Raw genomic sequence first — 26,893 nt, forward strand, 5'->3', positions numbered from 1 at the left:
GGGTCATATTTGGACCATATTGTGATCTTGTGGTGTTTTTTGTTTTGAATAATCATTTCTGCAGTGTTTGGCGCCATCTAGTGGTAAACCTCACCTTAACTACAATAACATTGACATTCTCTCAAAATACATTTCACAAGGGATTCTGAATTGTAATTGTAAAGCTAGTGCAGTAAATTATTCTAAAAACCATCTTGGTGTCTTACATTATAAGAAAGAAACCAGTATTCAACATTTTCTGGCTAAACTTTCACAGATTCGTGTGTTTTGGAAATGAATCAGTTTCCATAGCAACCTCGCGTGTTCAAATGCAACTGCATGGCTGTTTTCTGGGCAGAGGTCGAATAACTGGTCATTCGTGTTTTAGCAGTAAACCATGTGTGCATTGGTTTCGACAGGTAAGATCAGATCATCAGAGCTTGTGTTAAATGCGCATTTTGAAACCGATCTTGGTTTCAAACTCACGTTTCGCTATCTTTAAGAGTTCACGGATCTTACGGCTGACAACTTTGTGAGTATTCGTTCTGATTATTCAAACGTACCTTCTGCAACGGCAGTTAACATTACATTTTTCCTGTTTTACTGGACTAGAGAAATACAGTTTATTTGTCTCCATGCAGGACAAATCCCTGGCAGCCGATGACGTATTAGCCCACTATTTCAATGATTTCTTAACTTTGCCGGTAAAGTAGTCCCTATTTATAGATGACTTGGACACTTTGTTGATGAAACCGTTCAACCCTTCCATCCTCTCCCCAGTGTTTCGCAGAGGCTGTGCTGTACCACCGGGAGACGGGTCTGTTCGTCTCCCAGTCAGTCCTCCGCTGCAGCAAGCCACGCCCACTGACCGGGGCCTCGACCCCCCCAGTAGACAACCGTCTCGCCACCTATGTGAGCATGTGGTTGTGAAGATGAACAAAGTCCCGGATGTAGATTTAGAGAACTGACCTGAGGAATGTGTCTCGCTGACCTTTGCAGTGGCTGCACAGGGAGGAGGGGATCCAATGGGTCATAAAGGAGAGGCTGCCCTTTTTCCTCCAAAGTGATGGCTACAATGAATACAGGTAGTCTTTTATTTTGGATATATATATATATATATATATATATATATATATATATATATATATATATATATAAAAAGTATCATATTCATGATTGTGCCACCCTGCCATTTGAGAAGATGTAAATTGCCAAGCAGTAATTCAAGTTTTTGAATTATCTCAACAGCTCACAATTCTGGTTATTTCAAAAAAGTTTGTTTATTTTTTTCCAACAATGTCAGTGTGCCAACTACTTTTTTATTTTGAATTCAATAACATTGAAATAACTTTTTAAAATTATTTTAAAAGTCTGTTCACTGGATGGTTGCGCCACCCCGCGTGTACAGGGTTTGAGGGGGCAACAGAATATTATTATTTGAATATACTCAAAAACTGGATAGGTCAGAATTAATGTCACGTCATGAACAGATCATCTCAAGTAACCATTATGTAAAAGAATGAGTGAGGAGGAACCGTCCGCAAAGACCGAAGAAACTCTGCAGCACGCGACCCAATCACGCATGCGCACGTGACCACCGGAGACGTGATTTCCTTTGTGGCGGAATGGTAACTGGTAGAAGGAAGAAAGCGCTTTTCGGTCCAGAAGGTGTGGACATAAAATGTTACCATTTAGGCCATTCATCCGTTCTCATCACGGTCCGAATTCGTCATGAAGCAAGGCATTTCTTTTCATATTCTGGGTAACAGCACGTTATTTTTTATTTTTTAGTTGTCAAAAATTCGTTCATTCTAGTATTAAGAAAAAAAAGACGCAATTAGGATTAAAAAAAAAGATGCAGTTGCTAACTTAAAAAAATACTATATTCGGTCAGACAGATAATGTGTAAAAAAGATAAGAAGGTTAGATTCAGGTTACCTCCTTGGTCTAACTGGCATTTGTAGGATTCCGCCACAACCAATAAGAGCTCAATTCTGGTACTGCATTGCCATATTTCTCAATTCAGAAACAGTATTTAGTGTACTGTTAAGCTGTAAAATGATAATTAGCTCTGGCCGGTTTTCCATACCTACTATGACAACTAACAGACTGTATATATGACCCGCACACAGACTCCACACAGGACACAGACAATGGGTTCGAGCGATTTAATGGGGAGGTGAAACCGAGGCTGAGCCTGGGGTCTCTGGGAAGGGGACACAGGTGGGGATTTTGGCGCGACGTGAGGCAGGCAGGCGGTACGGCAGGTGAGGAACAGGTACAGAGGAATCTGCGCAGAGGAACGGAGGTCAGACAAGACACAGAAACAACCAGTTTGCTAGACCACGCGTCTTTCTCAAAATTCTTTTGTCTTTCTCAGATTATCCAAGATGTTGCTCCAGAAGAACACAACCTTCCGTATCCAGAGGAGGAAAGACAGTCCAACCCCGTCCCACTTTGACATGGACAATAGCAAAGCCCCAAATAGCCCACCATGCTTGCATTCTCAGGAGACCAGATTTGCAAAACAAGGTACACTTGGTGAACTTGATTATGTATTACTATGTTAAAAGATCTTTTTCATCTGATGATGAGAATATTTGTGTTGTTTCCCTCCTGTCTGTTCAGGCTCTCTGGGGACGCACAACGTTAAATGTCTACCCTCTGACCAGAAGGAACACGTTGTGACCAGTACACCAGGCTTGGATGAGTTTAAGGACTTTTTGCGAGGAAGGCAAGGAGAGAAACTGCTCAATCTCTGGATGGATATAACAAGGCTAAAAGCTACACGGACCCAAGAGCGTAAGAGCAGGTAAACATCACAGCATGAACAATGTCATTCTGGTGAGCTGGTGAACTATTAAGCAATAAATGAATGGGATGCATGTATTAATCAGGTATTTGGTCGTGATGAGGAACCGGTACCTGCTGAGCTGCAGCCGTATCAGTCTCAATGTGGAGCTGCTCTGCAGGCTGGGGCTGACTACCTCCCTCTGCTGGACAGAGGAGAAACTTCACTCAGTTCAGCCCTTACTCATCCAGTCTCTACTCTCCTACTGGTGAGATTTATAATTCCTCATAATGTCCCCTCATGTTAATCATGGATCACGACTTTGTATGTATATTTTTGTGCCTGTCATATACTGGGAGTCATGTCCCCACAATAAGCTCAATATAGCACAGGCTGTCATTTTAAACAAATAAAATCACAAACTTCTACATATCAGATGAATGTCCAGAACAACTCTCTCCTCTTTCCGACAGGGTTCCTCGGTTCTGGACGTCCCGGAGGATTCACGGAGGCCGCGATGACTCCCCTTATCCCGAGCTGAGGGCAGAGTGGTGTGTTAGGCCTGAGTCAGACACACAGCCCCACCGTGGATCGAACACTCTCTGCTCTGAAACCCGTTTGCCCCTGTGCCACCATGCTGTACACACACAGGTAAAGGCATTAAGATATGATACCTTTAGGTGCCCAAAAAGAGAATCCTCAGAAGCAACATGGGAAATGGAGCCAGCAAAGATGTAGCACTTACTGTCTGACTTTTTGCAACTTGTATGTTCCAGTGGCTGCAGAGGGTATCACCGCTTCGTATGCAGTTGTCCTTTTCTCAAAAGCATGTTTTAGGCTATATTTTTAAGTGTAGACACAATGATTAGTCGATCAAGTTCATTATTGTCTTTTATGAAGCTAAAATGCCAAACACTCATTTTCAAATTCTCCATGAAGATTTGCAATTTTCCACTGTTTAATACCATTATACATTGAGCTCTTTAAGGATTTGCACTGTTGGTTGGACAAAACAAGCGATTACACGTTTTTACTTGCAGTCCAAACAGTAAGTTGCTGCAACCAAATTTTTGAATAAAGGGTAGTGTACAGATTTCTCTTCTGTGTATGTGTTTCACCAGTTATATTCTAGCAGAAGTCAGTTCCCGGGCAGCAGAAGAATGGAGAAGGCCCTTTCTGTTGAATTCTATGCCGGCTTATACTTTTCAAACTTCTGTGAGCAATCTGGAAACCAGGTACAATAGCAGCCACTGCATTGTTTGCATGTTGCATTACATTGAATTATAATTCTCATCAAATTGCGGCTCAATAAAATCTTCAGTGTCTGCCCTTTGATGTGATAGACAGAGTCCATGATGATGTTTCCATGTTCTCATTTTCCGTAACAGCTGTGGGAGAATGCACTTTACTTTTGGACTGACCTGCAGCACTACCATGAGCTGTTCCATCAGGACGGACTGGACACCTACCGGGTCCAGAGAGAGGCACAGGTCACTAGCAACCTCATAGTGTGTTCATCTCTCACCAACTACTAACTTATGAAGAAACACCCAGCTGTTTACTGCTGCTTAGAACACACTGTAAATGGGCGGAACTTGTATTGCGGTTTTCTAGTCTTCCAACCATCCAAAGTGTTTTAACACTACATGTGATGACAGGACACCGTACATGATGCCACCTGCCCATTGGGACTCTAACTAACTAGCACACACACACCATAGTCAAACAGTGTTTCCCCATGGTTTACAACTACAACAGGGGGGTAATAGCCGGCCAAATGGGGTAATAATCAGGCAACCGGATCAGCCGACCGGGGGGGTTGTACTCACTCTGGTGCTCTCTGTCCCGCTGCTGCGAGCTGCCGTGCGTGGAAAAATAACAAACAATGGTTTAGTGTTTGTCCCAAGTACACATCGCCATGGACACCAGCGGAGCCAGTGATCGAAGGACGACCTCTGCTCTCCACAGTCGCTCCATATGTGAAAGAAGGGGGATAAAAGACTACGTGGTTATTAGCTCATGTCAGCCATTAATCAGCAAGTCTGGAATTTGGAGGAACAAATGATGAACAAAGACCTCAAAAGACATGAAACAGAGATTGAGTTTATATCCTCCACCTTCCCTGGAACGCACACACACACACACACACCTGCTCTTGTTTGCATGCGCTCCTGTTCGGGCCTCTCATTTAACCAGCGATAAAAAAAAGTGACCCCCCTCAGCTCAGCTCCACGCCAGTCCAGTCTCCCAGAACCACCCTGTCTGGCTACAACACGCCGTTGTTCCGGTCCAGAGTACCTCAGTGAACCTTTAGCTAACCGGAGGAACGACATTTCAATGGTCTTTCCATAGTGCCATAGCCAAGAGAGTTAACTGACGTTTATGTGGTGTGATGGCAGCAGTGATGATGAGAGTCATTGAATATCGAAGTTGAGAGTGCTAAATGATAGATGGCGATGGAACTGATGGCGGCTGTGAGCAGAAATGTTTCCAAAGTGACGACACTTTTACGATCTCTTCTCTTTTCCTCAGCTCCTTCACTCCAGCTACCTCCTCAGCTTTGCCAGGAGGAGCATTGGTGTCGGCGAGGAGATCAGAAGGGAGGTGTACGACCAACTCGTGCCCGCTTTTAAGGAGCTGTTTGACAAGGTTGAGGAGCACGCACTGCACATCCTTCTGGAGCCTTGGACCCTGCTGGTCAGCAGGGACGAACAGTCCTTCCAGACAGTAAGCACCGTTTCATTCTCTTGTTCAGCTCGAGGGAAGCAACACGCTACTGACAGCACTGAGGAAAGAAGCGGCAAAATGTCACAATGTTGATCGTTGCATCTATGAATATTGTAGAATCTGTTAAATGTTAAATGATGTATAAAATAATACGGATTAGAGTTCCTACTTTGAGTCTAAGGTTTCTTGTCTGTTTCTGTGCATGATTGGATTCAGGGCTGTGACAACCGATCATTTTCAGCCTTGAGTTAATATTTGGCCTTTCAAAACATGTATTACAGTGCAAGAAACCAAATGAAGGAGAATCAGATTATAAAGTGTTTTCATTTCCACAAAGAATAAAAACAATTAGTTCTAATTAACTTATTGATTACTACTAATTTCAGCACTAATTGGCTTTATGTGTCAAGGTGTGTGTGCAAGAGGAGGTGCGTTGCATTGACAGCCAGGAGCCCGGGGAACATCTGTACAAGGAATCAATGGGCCAACTGAAACAGGTCAGCCAGCCTCCACAATGTCGGTTCACCTGTGAGCTCAAAGGTGCTAATTTGACCAATTTGAAAATGGCCTCGATCCACCTTTTATGCTTTGCTCAGTAACAGTGTAAGTTATCCAATGTTCCAAGAGTGTATTACTTGGCCTGAACGTGCTATCTACCTCAGGTTATGTGCAAATATAGCAGCTTGTTCTTCCTCCTTCTCACACCCACCCAGTCACTTACTCCACCTTCTGCTGTTGTCTCCTCCAAAGGTGGAGCAGTTCAGGTCAGAGTTATTTCCTTCTCCGGTTACACCATCGTCTCCCTTCTCAAAGGGCCCCCGGGCGCCTGACTCTCGGTCCAGAGTGTCTCCAAATTACAAAGGCTACCGTCTAGGCTCCTTACTTTGCCACCCCCGCAAGATCGGGCACTTAATGTCCTTCCTACAGAATCAGGATGCCAGGTGAGTAGTAATAACCACATATTTTGTGTATGAGATAGTTGTGCTCTGTTCAGAGGAAATTACTTTACTCTCTAAAATATACATACATATATACACACATACATATTTACAACTTTGCATTAAAATGAAATGAAAGCAGTATGGAAATGGGTGTTGTCTAGAGGATGTATATACGATGCACTGGAGCTTTTATCATAATGGTGAATCTGAACATGTGTGTTTCCGGTCAGTATCCATCTGACATGCTGGCTGGATCTGGAGCAGTACAGGAGGACTCCTCAAAAAGACAAGGCTGTCAGACAGCGGAGAGCCACGAATATTGCCACCAAATATCTCAACAGGAAGTACTTCTTTGGCTCCGCCAGCCCCGCCACCACAGAGCAACAGAATGCTGTACGTCAGCCACATGGTTTATGGAGTGAATGAGTTCAATTTTACTGGGAAACCCTTTTTGATGGAGTCGCATCTAGATTGATATTGAATTATTATCAACTTCCTGGGAAAGGATCAGAGGTGGTGGCAGAAGCGTGGTGCTCATGACATGACAATGTGAGCTCTGGCTGGGGCTCAACATTTGATAAACGGCACTCACACAGTTCCCCGTCTCCCTTCTCGGGCATCTTGCAGATCAGATCGCCCAGCTCTGACAGCAGGGTGTCGCTAGGAAAACGGGCCATGAGAGGACGGGGTGAGAAGGAGAAGGAAGAAAGAAGGCTAGTGACAATGATGTTCTCTCTCCTGACGTTTGTAGTCTGAGATTAGGTTTCTGGATTCTAGGATTAGTGCAGAAGGGCATGCTGTGTAGAAGTAGGATGAGTAGGTGGGATTCTTTCTATTTTTGGAAGCTAGACAGAAAAGAGTTTTATAGGGCTGTCAATAGATAACTAATTAAAGTTTGTTTTTTGTTGTTTTAAAGACTAAATAGTACAAGTAATAAGTAATCCCCTTAGAAAGTGTGTATTTTAGACACTGTTTAATTGTATTTTAAACACAAAACTACACACATTTGATCACCTCCAAGGCAGAATTCAACCAGGTGGATTGAACTATCGATTCTTCCTGCTGTCCTCGATGTTGAGATGGAAGTAGCCTAGCAGCTATCTTGGCCTAGCGGTCCTAAAGTGGTCCGTTTGCCACTCATCCCTGTTGGACACATGGAGGAATTCCTCTGCCTCTGTTTGTTTTACTTATAAGTGTCTCTGTCTTTCCGATCTAATTGACTGCAGCTAGCGGCGGTTTTGTTTCCAGTCAAATTTGTGTTAAAAATTGCGTCAATTTCGGCCACATTAATCGCATAGATTAACACGTTCATTTTGACAGCCCTAATATTTCAGGTGTGTTAATAATGGCAGAATCCTTCCCAACATGTTTTCTGTATGATGTAACCCCAAAGACCTCACCGACATGCCTGACATATGAAACTATGAGGCCGGCTTGGTCAATTGCATTTTTACCACCACCATTTATCCTTTACATTATTTCAAATGTCAAATCCTTAACTACTTTAACCATTTAACCGATACAGTCAACTATTACGCTGAGCTATTCATTCGTTTTCATTTCTTTTTAAATGAGGTGAGCTACCTGATTGTGAAGCACAATGAGTTAGGAGAGAGACATTCAGTGAAGCCTTCTCGTTGACATGACTTCAACCCTGGTGCATGACCTTTGTCATTTTTCACCCTCATCTCATGAATGCCATCAAAAGGATGATTGTATTCGAGGGAAGTTGCCAATTCTAGTGCTTCCAACTGTGCAGGATTGGGCCCGGCCGCCGCTCTCACATCTCAGCGTTGGTTCTGGTCTGCGTGAGCGATGTAGAGAGACTGACAGCTTTACTGCTTTGGCCCTTCACTCTTTCAATCACTCAGTCATCCAGTCGCAGATTGGACTCCTTTCATCTGCTGACTCCCACTCCAATGGAACGACTGTTTCTAATTTCTGAAGCGTGTGTGTGCATGTGTGTTGGCGGAGTGTGTGCGTGTGCGTGCGTGTGTGTGTGCGTGCGTGCGTGCGTGGGAATAGCTCGGCTTTGTGCGTGCACAATGAAATGAGAGAAAATCTAAAAGAGATATAAATAGGGAGACTTGGCCATTTCAAAGTATGAGGACAGAAAGCAGACGGGGAGATGAAGGGAACAGAGGGATTGTGGGAATGATGAAGAGCGCAGCAGGAGGGGAGTTTTCAGTTGGGTTTCCAACTGTGTATCGTTCTTTATCCTGAATCAGCCCTCAACCCCCCCCCCCCACACACACACACACACACTTTGGACCTTTTCCCATTTTATACTGTTGAAAACTGGAATTCAAATAGACTTTCTTTGCATTTTACCAACACATGTATTGTACTTTGTAGATGCAAAATTGTGACAAAAACAATAATTAGAACTAAAAAGTTGACATCTGTTGGATGCATAAGTATTCACCCCCCCTCCACCCCAGATGTAATAGTTTCTTTTCTTTTCTTTTGGTGAATGTCTCCACCAGCTTTGCACATCGAGAGATGGAAACGATGTTCGTCCACTCAAAAAACTGAAGCTCAGTCAGATTAGATGGAGCCGTCTATGAACAGAAATTTTCAAATCCCGACATCCTGATGATGAACTATTTTGTGTTGGTCCATTACATAAAATCCCAATGAAATTAATCTTAATCTGTAGTTATACCAAGACAAAATGAGTCCAAGAGGGGGGTGAATACTTTGTTTTTCATGTTGTGAAACATCCGTTGCATTTAAAATGTGCACACACACACACACACACACACACAATCTGTCTGGGCTGTATCTTTGACTTGGCTTCCACTGTGTGTGTGTGTGTGTGTGTGTAGATATTGCGTCTCGCAGGTGGACTGGAGCGTCTGGGTACTGGGTATCTCTTCAACTCAGTTGTTCGGGAGATCCAGGACATCGTCAGTAGTTACATTGAGAAAAAATGGCTTCCGCTCTACATGTCCTCAGCTGAGTTCACACAACAACAGGAATACAAACCAAAGGTAAAAACTAGCAAATTAAGGGATTTCGTTTTTTCCCCGCAAATACAAGTGGCAATATTGTTAGCACTCCAATGTTTGTCTATTTAACGTATGGTCCCAGTAGCTTAGCTTAGCATGACTGAAATGGCTAATAACAAAGTCTATCTATAAGCAGCTCCAAAACCTAACCAATTAACATAAATATTAAAATTAACACTATAAATTGTGCCATAAGAAACAGACTTTAAAAATAACAAGCTTGCGGCTTTACAGTGCTTTTTATATGCTAGTCTGTATCTTGGCTCTGTACAGTTATCAGGCAGCCAGCAAAGACTTTACAAAGTTACTAGTTCATCCAAAGGATAGTCCCATTACTTATACTTCAGTTTCATTATTGATTGCACAAACAAGATATTACGTTTTGGCTTTGTGTTGTATCAACAATGAGTAGCTCATGGGTAAAGCTTTGTCCCAGGTTGCTTTAAACATCTCTCTGTTCCTAATAAAATAGAGCTTAAGAGTGACTCTGTTAGGTGGGAACCCACGCAGCTGTCCAGTCGCTCTCAGGCCGCCTCATCACGTTGTAACACAAGAACGACATTATGCTATGGAGTTGTTTTGTAACACAGATCCTCTCATTAAGTAATCGGTTGTGGACATAGTTTGGCCTCTATATGGAAGGGTGGGAGACGGTTGGCACAGATTGGATGAATAAGGTCAGAGGATATAAAGATGGGGTCAAGGGTAAAAGTGTTCTGTGTCACGTTACTCCGCTTCTGTCTTCTGACTGGTGTTTGTGTGGCAGCCCCACGCTGCAGACAGCAGCTTTCTGGGAAACTTGCATATTCTTTATAGAGAAAAAAGGCGTTGCCTGGCCGGAACGCATGTGTGATTTAGTTGGCTTGGCTTCGAGCTCTGGCTTTGTCAAACACCATTTTGGCCTTGTGGTTAGTTTCCCCCAAATTGGATCCAGGATAAATGAGATTAAAGCATCAGCACTACTAACCTTCCTTTAATAGTGTTTGGAGTGTTTTCCATGAAGCTCCGGCCCTTCCTCTCATTTCATTCTGCACAGCAGAACACGGATACAAAACATGTACATTTCAAACAGAATGATTACAGGAAGGACTTTTCCATAGATGATTGTTGTCTGTATGATCATTATCTCATCATCACTGGCAAAGAGCCTCATTATCTCAGTTTTATGTGCGCTAAGAATATAGGCCACAGGTCCCAAACTATCTTTACGGCTGTTGTTCAGGAGCACACTTGTATATCCATTGTGCACACAAGGTTTTGCTCTATTGTTAACAAAAGAGTAGGTCATTATATGCATTGAATCTAACCCTGAGGGATTTTTCCTCTTCTTACAGTGTGCAACCTAACACTCCTCTGCCGTGTGTCCCTGCAGGCCGACAGCTTGTGGATGACGGCCGCCAAAGAGATCCTGCTTTTTCGACGGACTCTACTTGACCCCGTCACCTGCACACGGTTCCAGCACTTCGTCTCCCTGAAAGGAGACTTCCCAGAAAACAATGTCCGCTTCTGGCTGGAAGCGCAGAGATACAAGGTAAAAGAAGCAGAAATAAGTAGACAACGATGCGCTGCTGGTTTTTATTGTAAGACTGCGACGCCATCTGGGCTGAGCTCATTGGCGTATGCCATTCCATATTAAGTTTGGATAATCAAATTACTAATACACGGGATTATCGAGTCCCCCTCAATAAAAAAGGTGTTTGTTTCTGTACTTGCATGGCTGAGCTTCAGTGGGTAGAATAATGCTTCTATAGATGTATATATATTTGTTCTGAAATTCAAAATTTCTCTGTGCTCACCTTGTCTTAGGTAAAAAGGTAATGTAGCAACTCAATACGTTCTCAAACTTTTGAAAATAAAAATGACATTGACGCTAGTTTCCCAGAAACAAAGGCAAAGAAGCCTAAACTGTCCTTAGATTTGGAGTTTATTTAAAATGCAGCTTAATCGCGATTGTTATACAGGTACACAAATGCAAAAGGCTCCAAATTGGAAAACATTGATCTGACCACAGTAGGATTCAAAATGCAGCAGAATTTGGGATATTGAAATAGTGCCCTCTCTTCCAGGACCTCTGTCACTCCCACAGCGATGAGGCCACGATCCAGCAGAAGAGTTCCACCATCATTAATGGTTTCATCGACGCCTCCACCCCCCCGGCTCTGCAGATAGACATCCCTCCTCAACAGGCCCAGCGTGTTCTGGAGAATCGCAACAGACTGGGTCCTTGCCTCTTCAGAGAAGCTCAGGTAGTGTTTGTGTTTCTGAGTTTGGCTTTCATCGTATTTCCTTCCAGTATGTAGTGAGTGTGTTTGCCTTTTCTCTGTCCATGTAGACATCAGTGTTCAGTGCATTGCTGAAGTTTTGGCCCCAGTTCCAAGAGCTGAGCACTGTGCAAGTGGAGCAACCTTTTCCTTAGTTTTTCAAATACAACCCGCCAAAGGTAAAACAAAAAACATTGTGTTTTTTCATAATTTGGATGACTGATCCAAATTGATATTTTGACACGTTGTAGCACGAGGTTTATATTTATATATACTATCACATTTGTTAGTGTAATATGAAGTTTTGTGATTGCTGTACTATGACACAGTTACTTATGTCTTAATGCAGCCTGTCATTGTGATTGTGAAAACGAAGTGCACGATGAGGTAGAAGTTTGAGACTTGGTTTACACACAATGTAAGAACGTTGTGGATCAATTTCTCCCAGTTGAGTGTGTGAACAAATGTGTTTCATCAACAAAATGGGACCAGCCACGTCTCAGGGCTTGCGTACAAAAGAAAAGTGTAAATCTCTCCTGGCTATAAGTTCAGTGGGTTACTTGTTTCATTCACAACAAGCAGATTCACACTTACTTCCAATAATAGCAAAACACTTTATTTTGTATCAATATATTATCCATGTACATACATTAAAGGCATAAGACCCAGTGGTGCAACAATAACATGTTGGGATCCACGTACGGTGACGTTTATAAAAACAAACAAACATTTTGGTTGACAGCTGGTTTCTCTAGCGTCCAGCAACATTATATAATATTGCACTTAACGTTGGCATGAGACATATGAAGAATGTAAACATAGAGCTTTTTCTGCAGAATGAACCATGGGGCCGTTTTGATGTCAATGTAACAGATTAGTTGTGTACTGCACATTTCTATCTGCAACACCGAGGAGGTTTCACACTGACTGAGAGCGCCCATTTAATGTTGGAAGAGAAGACAGCGTTGATCCAAAAAGGTTTAAGTTGACAGCTGTTTTAGTGTTTATTGTTCAAACATCAATTAGATGTGATGAGCTCTTCTATAATATATATTTCAAATGCAACAAATATCTTTTGCATAAATGTGTTATGTTTTTGATTAAAGGCTTAATTGGAACGAATGATCCGTTCCCTTTTTCCTTGGAGCAATAGTGCACAGGTGTGTGTTAGTGGAATCCGATGCGTAAGGCTTTATTCTTTACCATGGTGAACCTGCTGACAAACACCGCGGCGAAGGCGGGCTCCACCAGGTAGCGGTAACACTTGGTGACGGAGGGTGGTGGCTCGGCGAGTGTCACCGCCATCTGGAGAGAGGAGGGGGAGGGAGAGAGGAACTGGGAGGCCCACGTCACGTAGTCCACCAACCGCCGGTACTGCTGCTCTGACAGACGCTCCCGAATGCCATCACCCTGGGTTGGGGGGGAGGAGGGGGGACTGATCAGATGACTACCAATACAGTCTGATGCAGCCAGTGGCTGACCATGTGCCTTCATGGTAACCAAGGAGTTTTTTTTTTCTCATGCCAAACAAACAATGTCTCTGGTCAGCAAAGGAACCATTGAGGTCAGGGGTCGTGGCCCCTTAACGATCTCATCGGTTCTTGGATGAGAGCAAAGCATGCTGCTGATGAGGCGTAATACAAACTGCTCAAAATCAATGTAGGCGTGTGCAGTCATTTTGGTCCACAAATAAACAAAGTAAAATAAGTAACTAAGGCTTGATTACTCAAGATTCTAAAAGTGTATTTAAATGTCATTAGTCGTATCAGGAAAAACACTCTACTAACTACTTTGCATTCCTCCCTATTTAACTGTATATGTGCTACATTATGTTTATGAGACTTTGTTTTCCACCATGTGTGGCTCTATTATTAGTAAAGTCTCACCTCTGTGTCGCTGACTACTGTCTGCTGCTGCAAGGTGAGGGTGAGCTGGCCCTGATGCCCCGGCTCCTGCTGACACTCCACCTGCAGAGGGAGGAGGTTCGGAGCTCTTACTTCACAGCTGAAAGAAGTCTTTCTTCCCAACTGCTGTCACTTACCTCTGTGATGGGGAAGGCCTGCTGCTGGGTGTCCTCGCTGAGGCTGACTACAAACAGCACCTCGGAGGTGAGGAGCAAACAGCCGGCATGCTCCTGACCCGACCCACTCACGATGGTCACCTCCAGGGCCATGTGGAGCTCCGGTCGGCCCAGAGACTGGAGCATCTTCCTGTGGAGGGCCCGCGAAGACAAGTTATGACGCTGAAATTCTAATGCTTTATAGTTTCATGCACTACGAACAGCAATCCCACTGACTTCTGCTGCATGCACTGATCATGTACACACGGCTTCGAAAATGGGCAAATCACTTTCCCAAATCAACAAGACCACACAAGGTGTGCCGACTCACCTCAATTCACACAAACACGCGTCTCTATACATCCTGTAATTTACATTGCCACACACACATGTTCGATGGGGAAATATGTGCACGGTGGGACCTGCAGTCTTCAGTCATGTTTCTCTGACAGTGTGTTTACTTTGAAAGGCAGGTACTCGAATTGCTCTACAGATGTAAAAAAAGCCACAATTTGGGACTGTTTCTGTTCAGTGTTATTCAGCTCATCTGGGCTACCTGTAGCACTGATGGAAACCACTTTGACTGCAATGCAGCATGAATAAAAAACACAGGGGAGCATTATCTCACCACTCATCAGGTTTTTTCCCCTCTAACATTAGCACGACATGCCCTTTGGGTGATGACAATAACATACCTATCTAAAATGTAGATAGACAGCTATGGAAACCAAACTACAAAAATGATTATAAAAAGCCATAAATGCATCAGCTGCTGATAATATTCTGGAGAGACAGGCCTCTGGCAAATTTTTGATGATTATATCAAGTGCTGTTGAGTTGAAACATTCAGTTCTGATGTAAAGCGGTCATATATTATTTTTTACAACTCATGACCCAACAATAACACCTGCTTGGCAGGTTGTGCCAAGCAGAAGGTTCCCAAACTCCTGCTCACAAGGGAAGGTGTTCCTCCATCTGATGGTACCGAGAGACATCTCTGGATAGACTCAACGTTAAACAACAAGAATCTGTTCTAGCTGGCGGCTTTGGCAGAGTGCTTATAAAAACCTTTTAACATGGCTCGATGAGAACAAGGGAGGGCAGGCTGGCTACCATGTGTGGGATCAAGGTCAAACATTTCTCCAGAGTCTTTTTTTGGGGGGGAAAGTAGGTAATGAACCGTAATGAAGTTCTTTTTTTTTTTTTTTTTAAACAAGACAGGCAAAAATGATGAGAGGTAAGAGGGAGAAACTGAACAGGCGATCCTGGAGAACCTCCAATTAAAAGCAAAGGCGAGAACACATGTCCCACTTCTAACAAATAGATGGACAAAAGTAGAGGCTAAGCCTCGGGAGGGGACAAATGGCTCTGAAGGGTTTCATACCAAACATATTTAAGGTGGCTGTTTGCGGCCTGAGCGGCCTTCTCTTCAGTAGGCAGGTACAGTTGTTTAGGGAGCTGCCACAGGCCGGCTCCGTGAAGGATCCCTGCCAGAGGAGAGAAAGACAAACAGAGAGGGTCAGCATCAGTGCGAGGCTTTAGTTTGAGCACGCACAAAGTCGTTTGACCTCAACATGCCGTTCACTGCGTTTTTTCTCTGAGAGTGTACAAACAAAATTTGCTGAGAAGACGCAAGAAACTGACAAGTGTAACCTGAAAAACACACACTGCTGGAAACTCAGATCTCATATTCATGGAATACTTGATTTCCTTTGTACAAGGGCTGTAAAGAAATATTACATGCATCAAAAGAATCAAAAGTTGGAACCTGTGAACATTTCATTTGGCTGCAAAATATTTACTGAAATACAGATTTGTCAAAACAAATTGAACGGCTTAAACTAAGCTTAACTACCAGGGAGGTTTAGTCTCCTGCGTTGTACCGTGTTGAGGGTCAGACAGACTGGAGCTGATAAACAGCACACATGATGCGGACAGCTCTGGCTGTCAGCAGCGGGGGCCAGTGAAGCAATTACATTACATTACAGGTCATTTACCTGACGCTTTTTATCCAAAGTGACTTACATTACATTTCTAACCCATGGCTTTTTACTTTTTTTTCCCGAGGAGCAATTAGGGGTTAGGTGTCTTGCTCAGGGACACTTGACATGGGACATGGGAATCAGGAATCAGGAAACATTTATTAGCCAAAATATGTCAAACATACAAGGAATTTGTCTTGGCGGTTAGTGCGCGACAGTAGACAGACAAGACAACAGTGCACAAGTAATAAAATAAAGTGGAATGAAATGCTAATGCAATGGGTTAGTAGAATAAGGCTAAGGATATGGGTTAGTATAAAACAAGGGAATAAAGTTAAAACATTTTAAATATTAAAAAGTTAAAAAGAAAAATATTAAGCGGCCGGGACTCCAACCACCAACCTTGTGGTTCCCAGCGCACCCGCTCTACCCCAGCGCCATGACGACCCTTAGCGCCACAATGTCCCTTAATTGCCTACTTAAAACTGAGTCTTCAGTCTGAGTCATTAGTGACAGCAATGCTGGACCGAGTGTGAGTGTGTGTAGGTTCATCCCTGTGTTTGATTGGACAGGATGAGTACTTCCAGCTGATGTGTTTCAGGTGGATCAGAAGAAGACTCCTGTGGGGACGTTAGTCGTACACACAGCTGGCACCCTCGCTGCTAGACCTGCGCCAACACACTCCACACCATCTTCTGCCACCAAGAAAACACGTGCTAACGTGAGGAGAACAGGTCCACTGATGGCAGATACACTGCCAATTTTGCACGTTTTCCCACTTACAAAGCATGTAGGAGTGCAATTTTTATCATAGGTACTCTTCAACTGTGAGTGACGGAATCTAAAACAAAAATCAAGAAAATCACATTGTATGATTTAAAAAGTTGCAGTTTATTGCATGACATAAGTATTTCATTCTTACTACAAACCAGTAAGAATTCCGGCTCTCACAGACCTGTTAGCCTGTTTTTAGGAAGCCATCCTGTTCTCCACTTATTACCTGTATTAACGACACCTGTTTGAACTAGATACCTATATAAAAGACACCTGTCCACACACTCAATCAAACAGACTCCAACCTCTCCACAATGGCCAAGACCAGAGAGTGGTGTAAGGACATCAGGGATAAAATTGTAGACCTGCACAAGTCTGGGATGGGCTACAGGACAACAGGCAAGCAGCTTGGTGAGAAGGCAACAACTGTTGGTGCAATTATTAGAAAATGGAGCAAATTCAAGATGACGGTCAATCTGCCTCGGTCTGGGGCTCCAGGCAAGATCTCACCTCGTGAAGCATCAATGATCATGAGGAAGGTGAGGTATCAGCCCAGAACTACACGGCAGGACCAAGAAAAGCTGGGACCACAGTCTCAAAGAAAACCCTGAGTAACCGCCTACGCCGTCATGGATTAAAATCCTGCAGCGCTCGCAAGGTCCCCTCAAGCCAGCGCATGTCCAGGCCCGTCTGAAGTTTGCCAATGACCATCTGGATGATCTAGAGGAGGTATGGGAGAATGTCATGTGGTCTGATGAGACGAAAATATAGCTTTTTGGTCTAAACTCCACTTGCTGTGTTTTGAGGAGGAAGAAGAAGGATGAGTAGAATCCCAAGAACACCGTGAAGCATGGAGGTGGAAACATCATTCTTTGGAGATGCTTTTCTGCAAAGGGGACAGGTTGACTGCACCGTATTGAGGGGAGGATGGATGGTGCTGTGTATCGCGAGATCTTGGCCAACAACCTCCTTCCCTCAGTAAGAGCATTGAAGATGGGTCATGGCTGGGTCTTCCAGCAGGACAACGACCCGAAACACACAGCCAGGGCAACGAAGGAGTGGCTCCGTAAGAAGCATCTCAAGGTCCTGGAGTGGCCTAGTGCCAAGAGACAGCCCCGAAACCTGAAGGATCTAGAGAAGGTCTGTGTGGAGGAGTGGGCCAAAATCCCTGCCGCAGAGTGTTTAAACCTGGTCAAGAACCACAGGGAACGTATGATGTCTGTAATTGCAAACAGAGGTTTCTGTACCAAATATTAAATTTGGCTTTTCTGATGTATAATCAAAATACTAAATACTTATGTCATGCAATTAACTGCAATTCATTCATATTCACTCACAGTTGAAGAGTACCTATGATAAAAATGACAGACTCCTACATGCTTTGTAAGTGGGAAAACCTGCAAAATTGGCAGTGTATCAAATCCTTGTTCTCCCCACTGTACAAGTGTTGTGTGCATGTGTGATGGTGTTTATTTGTGTGTGTCCTTCAGTAGTACTAGTAAGAAGTCATGAAGTCCGCAGTCATGACCTAATAAACACCTCTGACTGGAGCCAAGAGGACACGGTTGGGAGAAACTGTCCAAACAATCCACTCAATGCCCACTCAATCTGAGAGCGAGGCGACACAAGGCGTATAGTATGGAAGCTTGAGTCACGAGGAACCTTCAATAAGTCAATCTGCTCCTAAATGGGCTTTTCGGTCTTTGATATGAAATGTAGTGCTGAGGACAGATATAGACGGCCAAAACAAGTGAGGCCCTAGACGCCGTGTCAGATGATATCACTATAACAGATACAACTAATGATGTGAACCGCTGAAATAGCACAACGACAGTGTGTTATCTTTGACCATCCTGAACTCACCAAATCCAGTCTGGGACACCAGTTCAGCTGCTCCTCCGATGGGCTTGGTGAAAACGCCCACAATGCCTTTCCCCACTCCAGAGATGACCCCTTTGGCCTTGCTCCCAGCGGAGCTCTGCAGCTCCCAGTTCCTCTGGAAGTTCTGCATTGGCTGGTCCACGATGCCCGCTATGGCGCCTGGAAGAACAGAATAAAAGCAGTTGTTCCTTATTAATGTGCTTTATTCAAAGACGAACAGTTACAAAAATGACGCAAAAGACACACAACATTTCCTTTTGACAAGACATGGAAAATAAAAAGTGTCATACATGGGACTCGCACAGGAACTCCGACACACGCTTTTGGCCTACAGAAAATATCTGGCCCTTCGACGGGGCATACTAAGAATTATAATCCACCCAGAGAAACGTGGGCAGCTGTTTGGTTTCAGTGACCACATGCTCTCTTTCAATACTCAAGTTTTACGCGTCTACCATGCTGTATATGGTTTAACTGCCCTCTTGGTGGCTACTGAGTCCCTGCTGTGCTGTCTCCTCGGCTTCGTCTCATAGCTCTTTGTCATTGTGCCCGCCAGTGTGTGTGTGTGTTTGTGTGTGCGCATTGCCCTAATGCCAATGGACAGCAGGTTAAATGTGTGTGGGAAGAAACTATCTAGTGTCATGGGATTCTATATTGAGCTAGGTGACGAATTAATAATAACTTTTCTCATCTGTTGTCATCTAAAGCAAACATTTTGACATATTGTGAAGGGGAATAATATTTAAAAAGTGAGCCACTCAATTAAATTCTTGGATTAAGCGAGGATGACTGCAGGAGTGTAACGATGATTACTGTGCTGCTGAATTCCTGATACGACATGTTGCAAAACCCTCTGTAAAAATGAATGATTCCATGAGATGCATTCTAATGTGTGCACTTCCGCGTACCTAACAAGCTGATGCCAAGTCGTGACAGCCCCTGTCTCAGTCCGTCTCCAAGGCTCTCTGGAAGTTGCCGTCTCCACTCCTCCTGCCTGGTGTAGTGCTCTTCATCCAGGGACAGCCGGTCCATGTTCCTGGCCAGGCTCGTTGCTAAATTGGTGATGGAGGTCAGCGTGCCTGAATGCAAAACATGATGTTCGAGCTCAACCAAAAATGTTGAATGAGTCATCACTGCATAATGACACCCGGCATCCGTGGTCATCAGGTAACATACATTTACCACAATATGTCCGGTGCACAGAGACTTACTGCTGTTGAACCGACTCAAATGTTAGGAGCATCTGTTACCTTTGGAGATATGCTTGACGAAGGAGGAGGTCCCTCTGGAAACCCCGCTGACGAAGGCTCCAGGCCCGCGCGTCAGGCCTTCGTAGGGCAGCCGGAAGAAGTCGGACACGCCGTTGCCGATACTCCGCACCAGGCTGGCAGGACTGCCCAGGATCTCCAGAGATCCCACCACCCAACCTGAGGACAGGAACACTTGTTATACTATCTACGATGGTTTAAATCAGGGGTTTACATCAATGATGCTTGGTGTAAAAATGTAATTCAAACTAATTTTTTTTGTAATATGGTGTCCAGAGAACTGTTATTTCTGATGCAAGTTCCAAAAATGTTTCTTGTGTAACAAATGGGCTACAACTGCACAACCCCTTGTTGCACAATGACAATAAATTATCCATGAATCCTTGAATTAATCATGTCCTTGTCACATCAACGATTACATTCCTATCCAGCCTTCTTCCTCTTCTCTTTCTATTTAGTTGTTCAAGAAAAACTTGGACTGGAAGCAAATATTTCAAGAAATAAACTTTACATTATTATTATTGGAATGTTGTCTCAATGGTGTTATACCACACAATTCTTTCTACTGTCCAAATGGGTTTTGTATTTACAGAAACACATCTGAAACACCTGCTCTCATGAAGACAAGCCCCTTGAGTAAACTTCCACTATCCTCTATTTGTTTGGATTGATCCCAATTCAAAAACTTCACAGAAATATTCACGCAATGTTTTTACATGTTGATTGTACGGTGTGTCCCTCATTGTGTCAGAATTTTTTTCTCAGCAACACAAAGGCTCAGATACATCCACTTAGGCACACAGACTCATATACTCTGCATGAAATCATACATGTGCCACAGTAAGATTTACAGCCTCCTCCTATCTCACCTGACTTCTACCCTTAAGATGGCACGGCTCGCTGATATTTATGCTCTGACAATTGCGTCACAAAAATCAAAAAGGCGTTTCTGGAGACGCCATCTCGCTCTGCTCTTATTCTCTGTCAATTTGCGCATGAGCGATGGGCCATAATGGCAGGAAACCGACTCAGGCGAGGCCTGCTTGTCCTTTCTGCCTCTCACAGACTCCTTGTTGTGGTTTTGGTAAAGCATAAATTCCTGACAGGAGCTGATGTTCAATGGGCGCACATGGATGCACTCTGCCGGGGTGAGCGAGTAGGTAGTGCACGCCATTCAGTATTCTAGAAGTCTGTGCGATGACCATGCCGTACATCCTAATACTAATCAGTCCCAGAATGCCAGGCTTCCCGTCGCTGTACCCCCTCCCACGCCCTCTTCATTCTGTATGATGACTCAGGAAGTGGTGATGTGACGTGCTGAAATACGAGCATAAATGAGGGCTCTAACGAGAGACAGCAGGGAGGAAGTGTTGGTCCAGAACAGTGATTTCTGATGTGGAAATGACGAGCTTAAATCAGAACATGTGTGGAGGCTTTGACTCGACATGAGGACCACGCAGCAGAGAGGTACGGAGCCCGCTTTTAAGGGCCAGAAAAGTCGGACGTGTGCAGCCTATGTAACCGTGAGTCATCAGTCAAAGCTGAGGAAACAGTAAATCTAAAGGATACAATCTAAATCTTTTTTGAGCCTCCAGTGATTCAAATTTTACTCCCTGGAGCTCTTCATCACTTTTTGTCTCAAAGCAATTGAAGCCTTCGGGTGCAATCATTTTAAAGCTCAACTCCAGACTTTGTGAGAATAGTAGAGTTATGAGAACGTGGAATTGGTCACTTATTCTTCGGTCCGTGTTTTGCCTCTACTGATGCATGGAGTGTGAGGCCTTGAGTGTCCCTGCAATGTGAATACAAATCAGTCCAGCGTCCACAAGCTGGCTGTACGTGTGATGGATGTGGCGGGAGGGAAGTGGTGCGAGCCTCTCCGTTCACCACTACCCACCGGCTCTGAAGAGGGCCCCGGCAGCGTAGTGCATGGCCAGAGAGTGGACCAGCTGTCTGGCCGTGGTGCACAGCGGCCCTCTCTCAAACAGGGAGAAAGAGAGAGGGGTGTGGTCCGATGCGATGTACAGCTTCAGGGAGGCGTGGATGCTGACCAACAAGTTGACCGGCTGGATGGTCAGTTTCTGCAGCCGCACAGGGTGGACCAAAGCCTGCACCGACTCAAGCACCTGGGAGAAATGAACTAGTTTTACAACTCAACAATTTAAAATTAGATCAGGACATTCCCTCTTTCAAAAATAAATAAAGCTGAAAACAATGTTGAATGTTAGTATTGTCAAGAGAGAGAAGTAATACTAACAATTAAAACATATTGTGACACACAAAGTTTCTTTCCTGGATTAGATACCTTATTATATACATATTATTTCCCTTTAGGCAATAAATAAAAACATCACGTAATGTAGCACACCTGTGCAGGGAGGATGGAGTCCGACCCAGACCCTCTGCTCCTCTTCTGGGTCCCCGCTGTGGCTGAGGCCATGGCGCTGTCAGGGATGTAGGTGTGGAACAGGGTCTTAATGTAGTAAACAAAGGTGTCTTCGAGGTAGACTCTGGCAGGTTGGAGTTGGAAGGTGATCTGAGGAGAAAACACATGATGCTGCGATGAAAAAAAGACTTGGACACATCTGTATCTTGAAGAGATTAAGTCCTTTTTGACATGAGCACTCATCTCCCTTGCAAATAGAGATACAAGGTGCATAATCAAATATAGGTCAAAATACTAACACGCAACATATACGGTGAGAACAAAAACCTGAATTACAAAGACAGAAGAATGAATCCAACCTCCTCCGCTGTGCATCTGTCCCCAGCCAGCATCATCCTCAGCTGCAGGAAACACGAGCGTTTGAACTCCTCCAGGGCTTCAGGGGATTGCGTGGGGTTTGCGTCGCTGCTCCACGGACCGCCCGGCTCAGCCCCCCCCCTCTGGTCCTGGCACAGCAGCACAGGGAAGTGGAAACTTGCTCGGTTGTACAGCTGGTTGTCTACCTGTAGACTGGAGCAGTGGACCTCAATCAGAGAGGGGTCAGGCATCAGGGCGGAGACGGGCGTAGCGCCCGAGTTCGTGTCGGCCACCAGCCCCGAGGGTGGGGGGGCGGTCGGCACCGGACCCAGGCTGAGGAGCAGCTTGGTCAATGTGAGTCTGAGCAGCTCCACAGATCCCGAGGGGTTGGTGATGTCATCGCTCAACACCACACTGACTTCACGAAGGAGGACTCTGCACGACAGCTTAGAAGACCTGAAACAAAACAGAAGTGATTCACGTGAAAGGGAATAAATATGACTAGTTTTCATTCATGCATATCTAGCAATCAGCTTGTATTCTTTTGAAGAAAGAAATGAGAAAGGAAACAGCTCCATCTCAGAGTCTTAAGGAGGCGTGTTAGGATTCAAATGATTGGCTGGAGGACCAAACGTATTAATGTTTTGTACTGTAAATGATCTACTACCAGAACAAAAGATAATTGTTTACATTTACCAACTTGTAATTATATTAATATCCCGCTCAATCAAAATGAAAAGGCAGCTTTGTGTTGATGTAATGGAACAAAGCTGTAATGTTATGTTCTACTTACAAATTCCCCTCATGACAACAAAGAGGCTTTTATTGCCCTCATGTGGTTCAAAATGACGCCTGTCTCTGTATGTTTGGAGTCTAGTAACAACTGCTGCATGAAAACATTGCTGTTAAGGATAATCATGAAGCAAATTGGAGTGAGCGCAGTAAAAGGCACTCGGGTGGATACCTTGAGGTTAGGAAGAACAGCAGGCTCAGATGATTTGATACGGCTCAAATATGCGGGCAGACTAAAACAACAAGGATAAAACAAGAAGAATAATACTGGCTGTGCACATGTACCCGCTGTGCTGGTTGATGACAGCATCCACGCTGCCCTCGGGAGCCAGAGACAGAACCAGGGTTCCTCTCTGGTACGCCACGTCGATGTAGAGACAGCCGAAGCCCGGCAGGAACACCACCTGAGAAACAGCAGATCTTTCATGAGACATTTCCCCCTCTTGATTAAACTTTATTTCTACATCTCAGTGCTCTTTACACTGTATGTGTCTCACCTTTAACCTCCACCGCTCCAGCCTCAGAGCGGAAAATCACATCATGTGAAGAAAGGAAAGCCGCCTGATTGCTTTGTTTAGCAGTCATAACAAGTCCGACCTTTGACCCGACAACCTCTACTACGGAGGTCAGACCCAGACCTCACGGTAACCAGAGATACAACCTAAACCTCAACTCTCACCTGCAGCTGGCTAGACAAAACACCAAACATTACACGTGATGCCCCCTAACATCTCGCTAACCTCGCACTGCTACACCGACACAATTAAACACACACGCCGCCCCCCCCCCCCCCCCACACACACACACACACAGTAATTGGACTGCTAAGTGTATAGAGTTTTTATAGTCCGACACTTACAGCGCTCTTAGACTACATCACACATTCACACACCGATGAAAGCGCACACAGTGCCACCTGCTCATCAGGACTATCCCACAAGCACGCAGACATAAAGCTGGCTTCGGGCCTTATGAGGTAGATTACATTCTGTCATCGTGTATCTAATGTCTAATGCTATATAATGTGAGTTCATTAAAAGCATCAACCATATCCTGTGGTTGTGCTAATCTCGCAGGACAAACACTGGCTCCACCTTACTGCCATTAGCACTATCAGTGAGAGCTGAGATGACGAGGCATTAACTCTTCAATGTCTTTAAATGTCTTTCATGTCTCGATGGACATGAAGAAAGTCAAACCTCAAACCACTTGGGCATAACATGTTTCAGTGCAGATGAAATCCTGAAGATGATATCCTGCCATCTTTCTACCTCAACCTGCCGCATGCCGTTACCTGAGTGCCGGGGCAGTTGACGTCTATGGGGTCGCTCCAGGTGTTGGAGCCCTGGTCCAAGGTGGTCTTCAGCAGGAGAGCGGGCAGCGTCTCTTTCTGCCTGCACTCTGGAAAGCTGGAAAAGTGGTGGTAGAGCTCATGGTGCAAGGAGCAATTGGCAGGCAGAGGACGGCAGTGAACCTCCGTCTTCTGAGTTTCTATTTGAAGATAAGAAGTAATAGTCGTTAAATAACGCACTAGTAGTAGAAGTATGAGAGGATAGAAGAAGACGACATTTTTATTGTATTATCTTACACATTCAGGAAATTGTTCTCTGCATTTAACCCAACACAGTGGGAGCAGTGGGCTGCCGTAAAGGCGCCCGGGGAGCAGTTAGGGGTTGGGTGTCTTGCTCAGGGACACTTTGACATGGGACGTGGAGCAGTCGGGGTTCGAACTGCCAACCCTGCGGTTTCTGGCGCACCCTCTCTACTCCATGCACCGCAGCCGCCCTGGGTGCATGGAGTAGATAAGAGGAGACCAGTCCAGCAGTTATTTACTTGCTTACCTTTGAGAGTTTCCTTAAGCAAAAGGGGGATAGGACATTTGTTGTGGATCAGCATCCGAGGACAGGGGTCCTCGTTCAGGATGATGTATGTCACCCCAAGGTGCTCCTGATATGTCAGTACTATGCCTCTGCAAAACAAAACATAGTAGGCCATAAATGAACTGTCCGCAGAGAGCGGTCCAAGCCAGATGTGTGTGTGTGTTTATATCTATGTACGTATCAGTTACACACAGCAAATGAAGATACACAAGTTTTAAGAAAAATACAACATGCTATTTGGCCTGTGTAAGCCTGTACTGTCTTTCTTAAGGTGAAATAGCTTTTTATTTAGGCTGATTTTTATTCAAAAATTAAACAAGAAAAGAAACTGAGAAAGATCAAAAGTAAGAAAAATAAGGACTGAGAAGAGCAGAGAGACTGACGGTGGAAATGCTGAGGGTATTCCTTCCTTTGCTTCATCTGCAGAATTTAACAAGCTGTGACCAGCAGCCGGCTTTGTGTGATGTGCCAGTCGGGGTTCGGTGCCCTGTTCTAAATGGACTGTCGCAGCCAGCACGCCACAGATGCTCCGCTTCACCCACCTGCTGCTCAGGCCACCCCCGGAGTCCGGTTCCCTGGGAACAGACAAACTCTGCCTGGGGAAGTCGGGGCGGATGGGAGCGGGGAGGCTCCACGCTGCAGACCCAGATCCCACTCCTCCATCGTGCCCGGGGAAAAGGCTGAAGAGCATATGTTTGAGCGGCAGAGGGAACTTCACCGTTCCATGAACGCCGGTTTGGAGGAGGTCCCAGAATGGGACGGAGCAGGGTTTGGCCTGGGATGATTCCTCAGAGGGTAACAGGCTGAACAGTGACGTCTCTGGTATCTCACAGGCCTGACGAGAGTACATGATACAACCGTGATTAAATAATTATGGGAAGGAAGGAGAGGGAGAAAAAAATCAAACAAAAGGACAAGATAAAGTGGATAAAAAAAGCCAAACAAGCAACCGATGAAGGACAAACAAAAATAAAGACCGAGGGGAAGACACAAACAAATGAAAGGAAATGACAAAAGCAAATGAGAACAAAGGAGGGTAAGTGGACAAAGGGCCTATGAGATATGAAGAAAAGAAAGGCAGAGATGCAAGTGACTACAACAAAAGACATAGTGAAACCACATTGTTATTGTACCCTGTTCTCTCCTCGACTGAGCTTTGTGCTAAATTGGTAGCAGAGGAGCCCTGCTGTGCTGCCAGTGAGCAGCGTGTAGTTGAAGACTACAAGGATTAGGCACTAAGCATGATGAATAGTGCGACTAGAAAGGCATTCCTCGGCTTGTTTGTGGTCTGTGTCATTGTTAAGCCCATCGCCCGCTATTTCGTTTTTTAAAAGCCCTTAAACAAAACAAAAAAAAAGTCAATTAGTGGCTACTGGCAAAGCTTTGGCAAGATCTGCCATCGTCCTTTAAGAGGATCTGAAGGCTCGTTAAATGACATCACTGCATTGTTGCTCTCTTTGGGGACAAGCAGCAGATGAAAGCGAGTGAGGAAAAAACCTGCATCCAATTCTGGGTGTTTGTCTAATGTCCCAACGAAGCGCCATTGCCACATGGTGAAAACGGTGGAGGGAGGGAGAGGGGGGGTTGGGTGTAGTATTTTGATCTGATGGAAAACGGCTTGCCGCGTCTGAGCAGTGTGCATGTGTGTGCTGGGGTTTGATGTGTGTGAGTAATGCACAGAGGGAATACATAAAGTGTGTGTGTTGTGTGAGGTTTCAGAACCATCGGCTGAACAGGAATGAAAGACATGCAGGGCAATGAGCGGCGCGTGCACACGCACACACACACACACACACGCGCACAC

The 26,893-nt window shown here is 44.7% G+C and overlaps 2 protein-coding genes and 1 pseudogene across 5 annotated transcripts in view; 2 read left to right on the top strand and 1 right to left on the bottom strand.

The window, feature by feature from the left end:
• Positions 1 to 112: 112 nt before the first annotated feature.
• On the top strand, positions 113 to 12,856 carry rgs22 (regulator of G protein signaling 22). Of its 2 annotated transcripts, XM_040165488.2 has the most exons (19): positions 113 to 398; positions 483 to 511; positions 621 to 683; positions 760 to 891; positions 979 to 1,064; positions 2,360 to 2,511; positions 2,608 to 2,791; positions 2,877 to 3,038; positions 3,244 to 3,421; positions 3,892 to 4,005; positions 4,159 to 4,260; positions 5,303 to 5,497; positions 5,908 to 5,994; positions 6,248 to 6,438; positions 6,669 to 6,831; positions 9,267 to 9,431; positions 10,822 to 10,980; positions 11,516 to 11,695; positions 11,782 to 12,856. In XM_040165488.2, the coding sequence occupies exons 1-19, from the start codon at positions 377 to 379 to the stop codon at positions 11,863 to 11,865; spliced, it is 2,448 nt and encodes an 815-aa protein (XP_040021422.2). In that variant the 5' UTR covers positions 113 to 376; the 3' UTR covers positions 11,866 to 12,856. The 2 variants fall into 2 exon arrangements, with proteins under 2 accessions (XP_040021422.2, XP_077951728.1); XM_078095602.1 differs by lacking the exons at positions 113 to 398; positions 483 to 511; positions 621 to 683; positions 760 to 891; positions 979 to 1,064 and adding an exon at positions 2,119 to 2,257.
• Positions 12,305 to 26,893, bottom strand: part of vps13b (vacuolar protein sorting 13 homolog B) — a 284,391-nt gene continuing 269,802 nt past the window's right edge. For both annotated transcript variants that reach the window (XM_078095599.1, XM_078095600.1), the window contains exons 55-68: positions 25,632 to 25,924; positions 25,051 to 25,178; positions 24,504 to 24,700; positions 23,495 to 23,613; positions 22,420 to 22,873; positions 22,043 to 22,210; positions 21,572 to 21,800; positions 19,657 to 19,833; positions 19,315 to 19,485; positions 18,389 to 18,565; positions 15,154 to 15,256; positions 13,752 to 13,920; positions 13,597 to 13,677; positions 12,305 to 13,120 (exon numbers count right to left, since the gene is read on the bottom strand). In XM_078095599.1, coding sequence (XP_077951725.1) covers positions 12,878 to 13,120; positions 13,597 to 13,677; positions 13,752 to 13,920; positions 15,154 to 15,256; positions 18,389 to 18,565; positions 19,315 to 19,485; positions 19,657 to 19,833; positions 21,572 to 21,800; positions 22,043 to 22,210; positions 22,420 to 22,873; positions 23,495 to 23,613; positions 24,504 to 24,700; positions 25,051 to 25,178; positions 25,632 to 25,924 — 2,709 coding nt within the window. In that variant the 3' untranslated portion in view covers positions 12,305 to 12,877. The remainder of the gene's footprint in view (positions 13,121 to 13,596; positions 13,678 to 13,751; positions 13,921 to 15,153; positions 15,257 to 18,388; positions 18,566 to 19,314; positions 19,486 to 19,656; positions 19,834 to 21,571; positions 21,801 to 22,042; positions 22,211 to 22,419; positions 22,874 to 23,494; positions 23,614 to 24,503; positions 24,701 to 25,050; positions 25,179 to 25,631; positions 25,925 to 26,893) is intronic.
• Positions 15,473 to 17,492, top strand: LOC144389802 (uncharacterized; annotated as a pseudogene). The gene has a single exon (XR_013453950.1). The product of XR_013453950.1 is annotated as an uncharacterized LOC144389802 (transcript).

The sequence above is a fragment of the Gasterosteus aculeatus genome, chromosome 20, assembly GCF_964276395.1.
Source record: "Gasterosteus aculeatus chromosome 20, fGasAcu3.hap1.1, whole genome shotgun sequence".
Lineage (NCBI taxonomy): Eukaryota > Metazoa > Chordata > Actinopteri > Perciformes > Gasterosteidae > Gasterosteus > Gasterosteus aculeatus.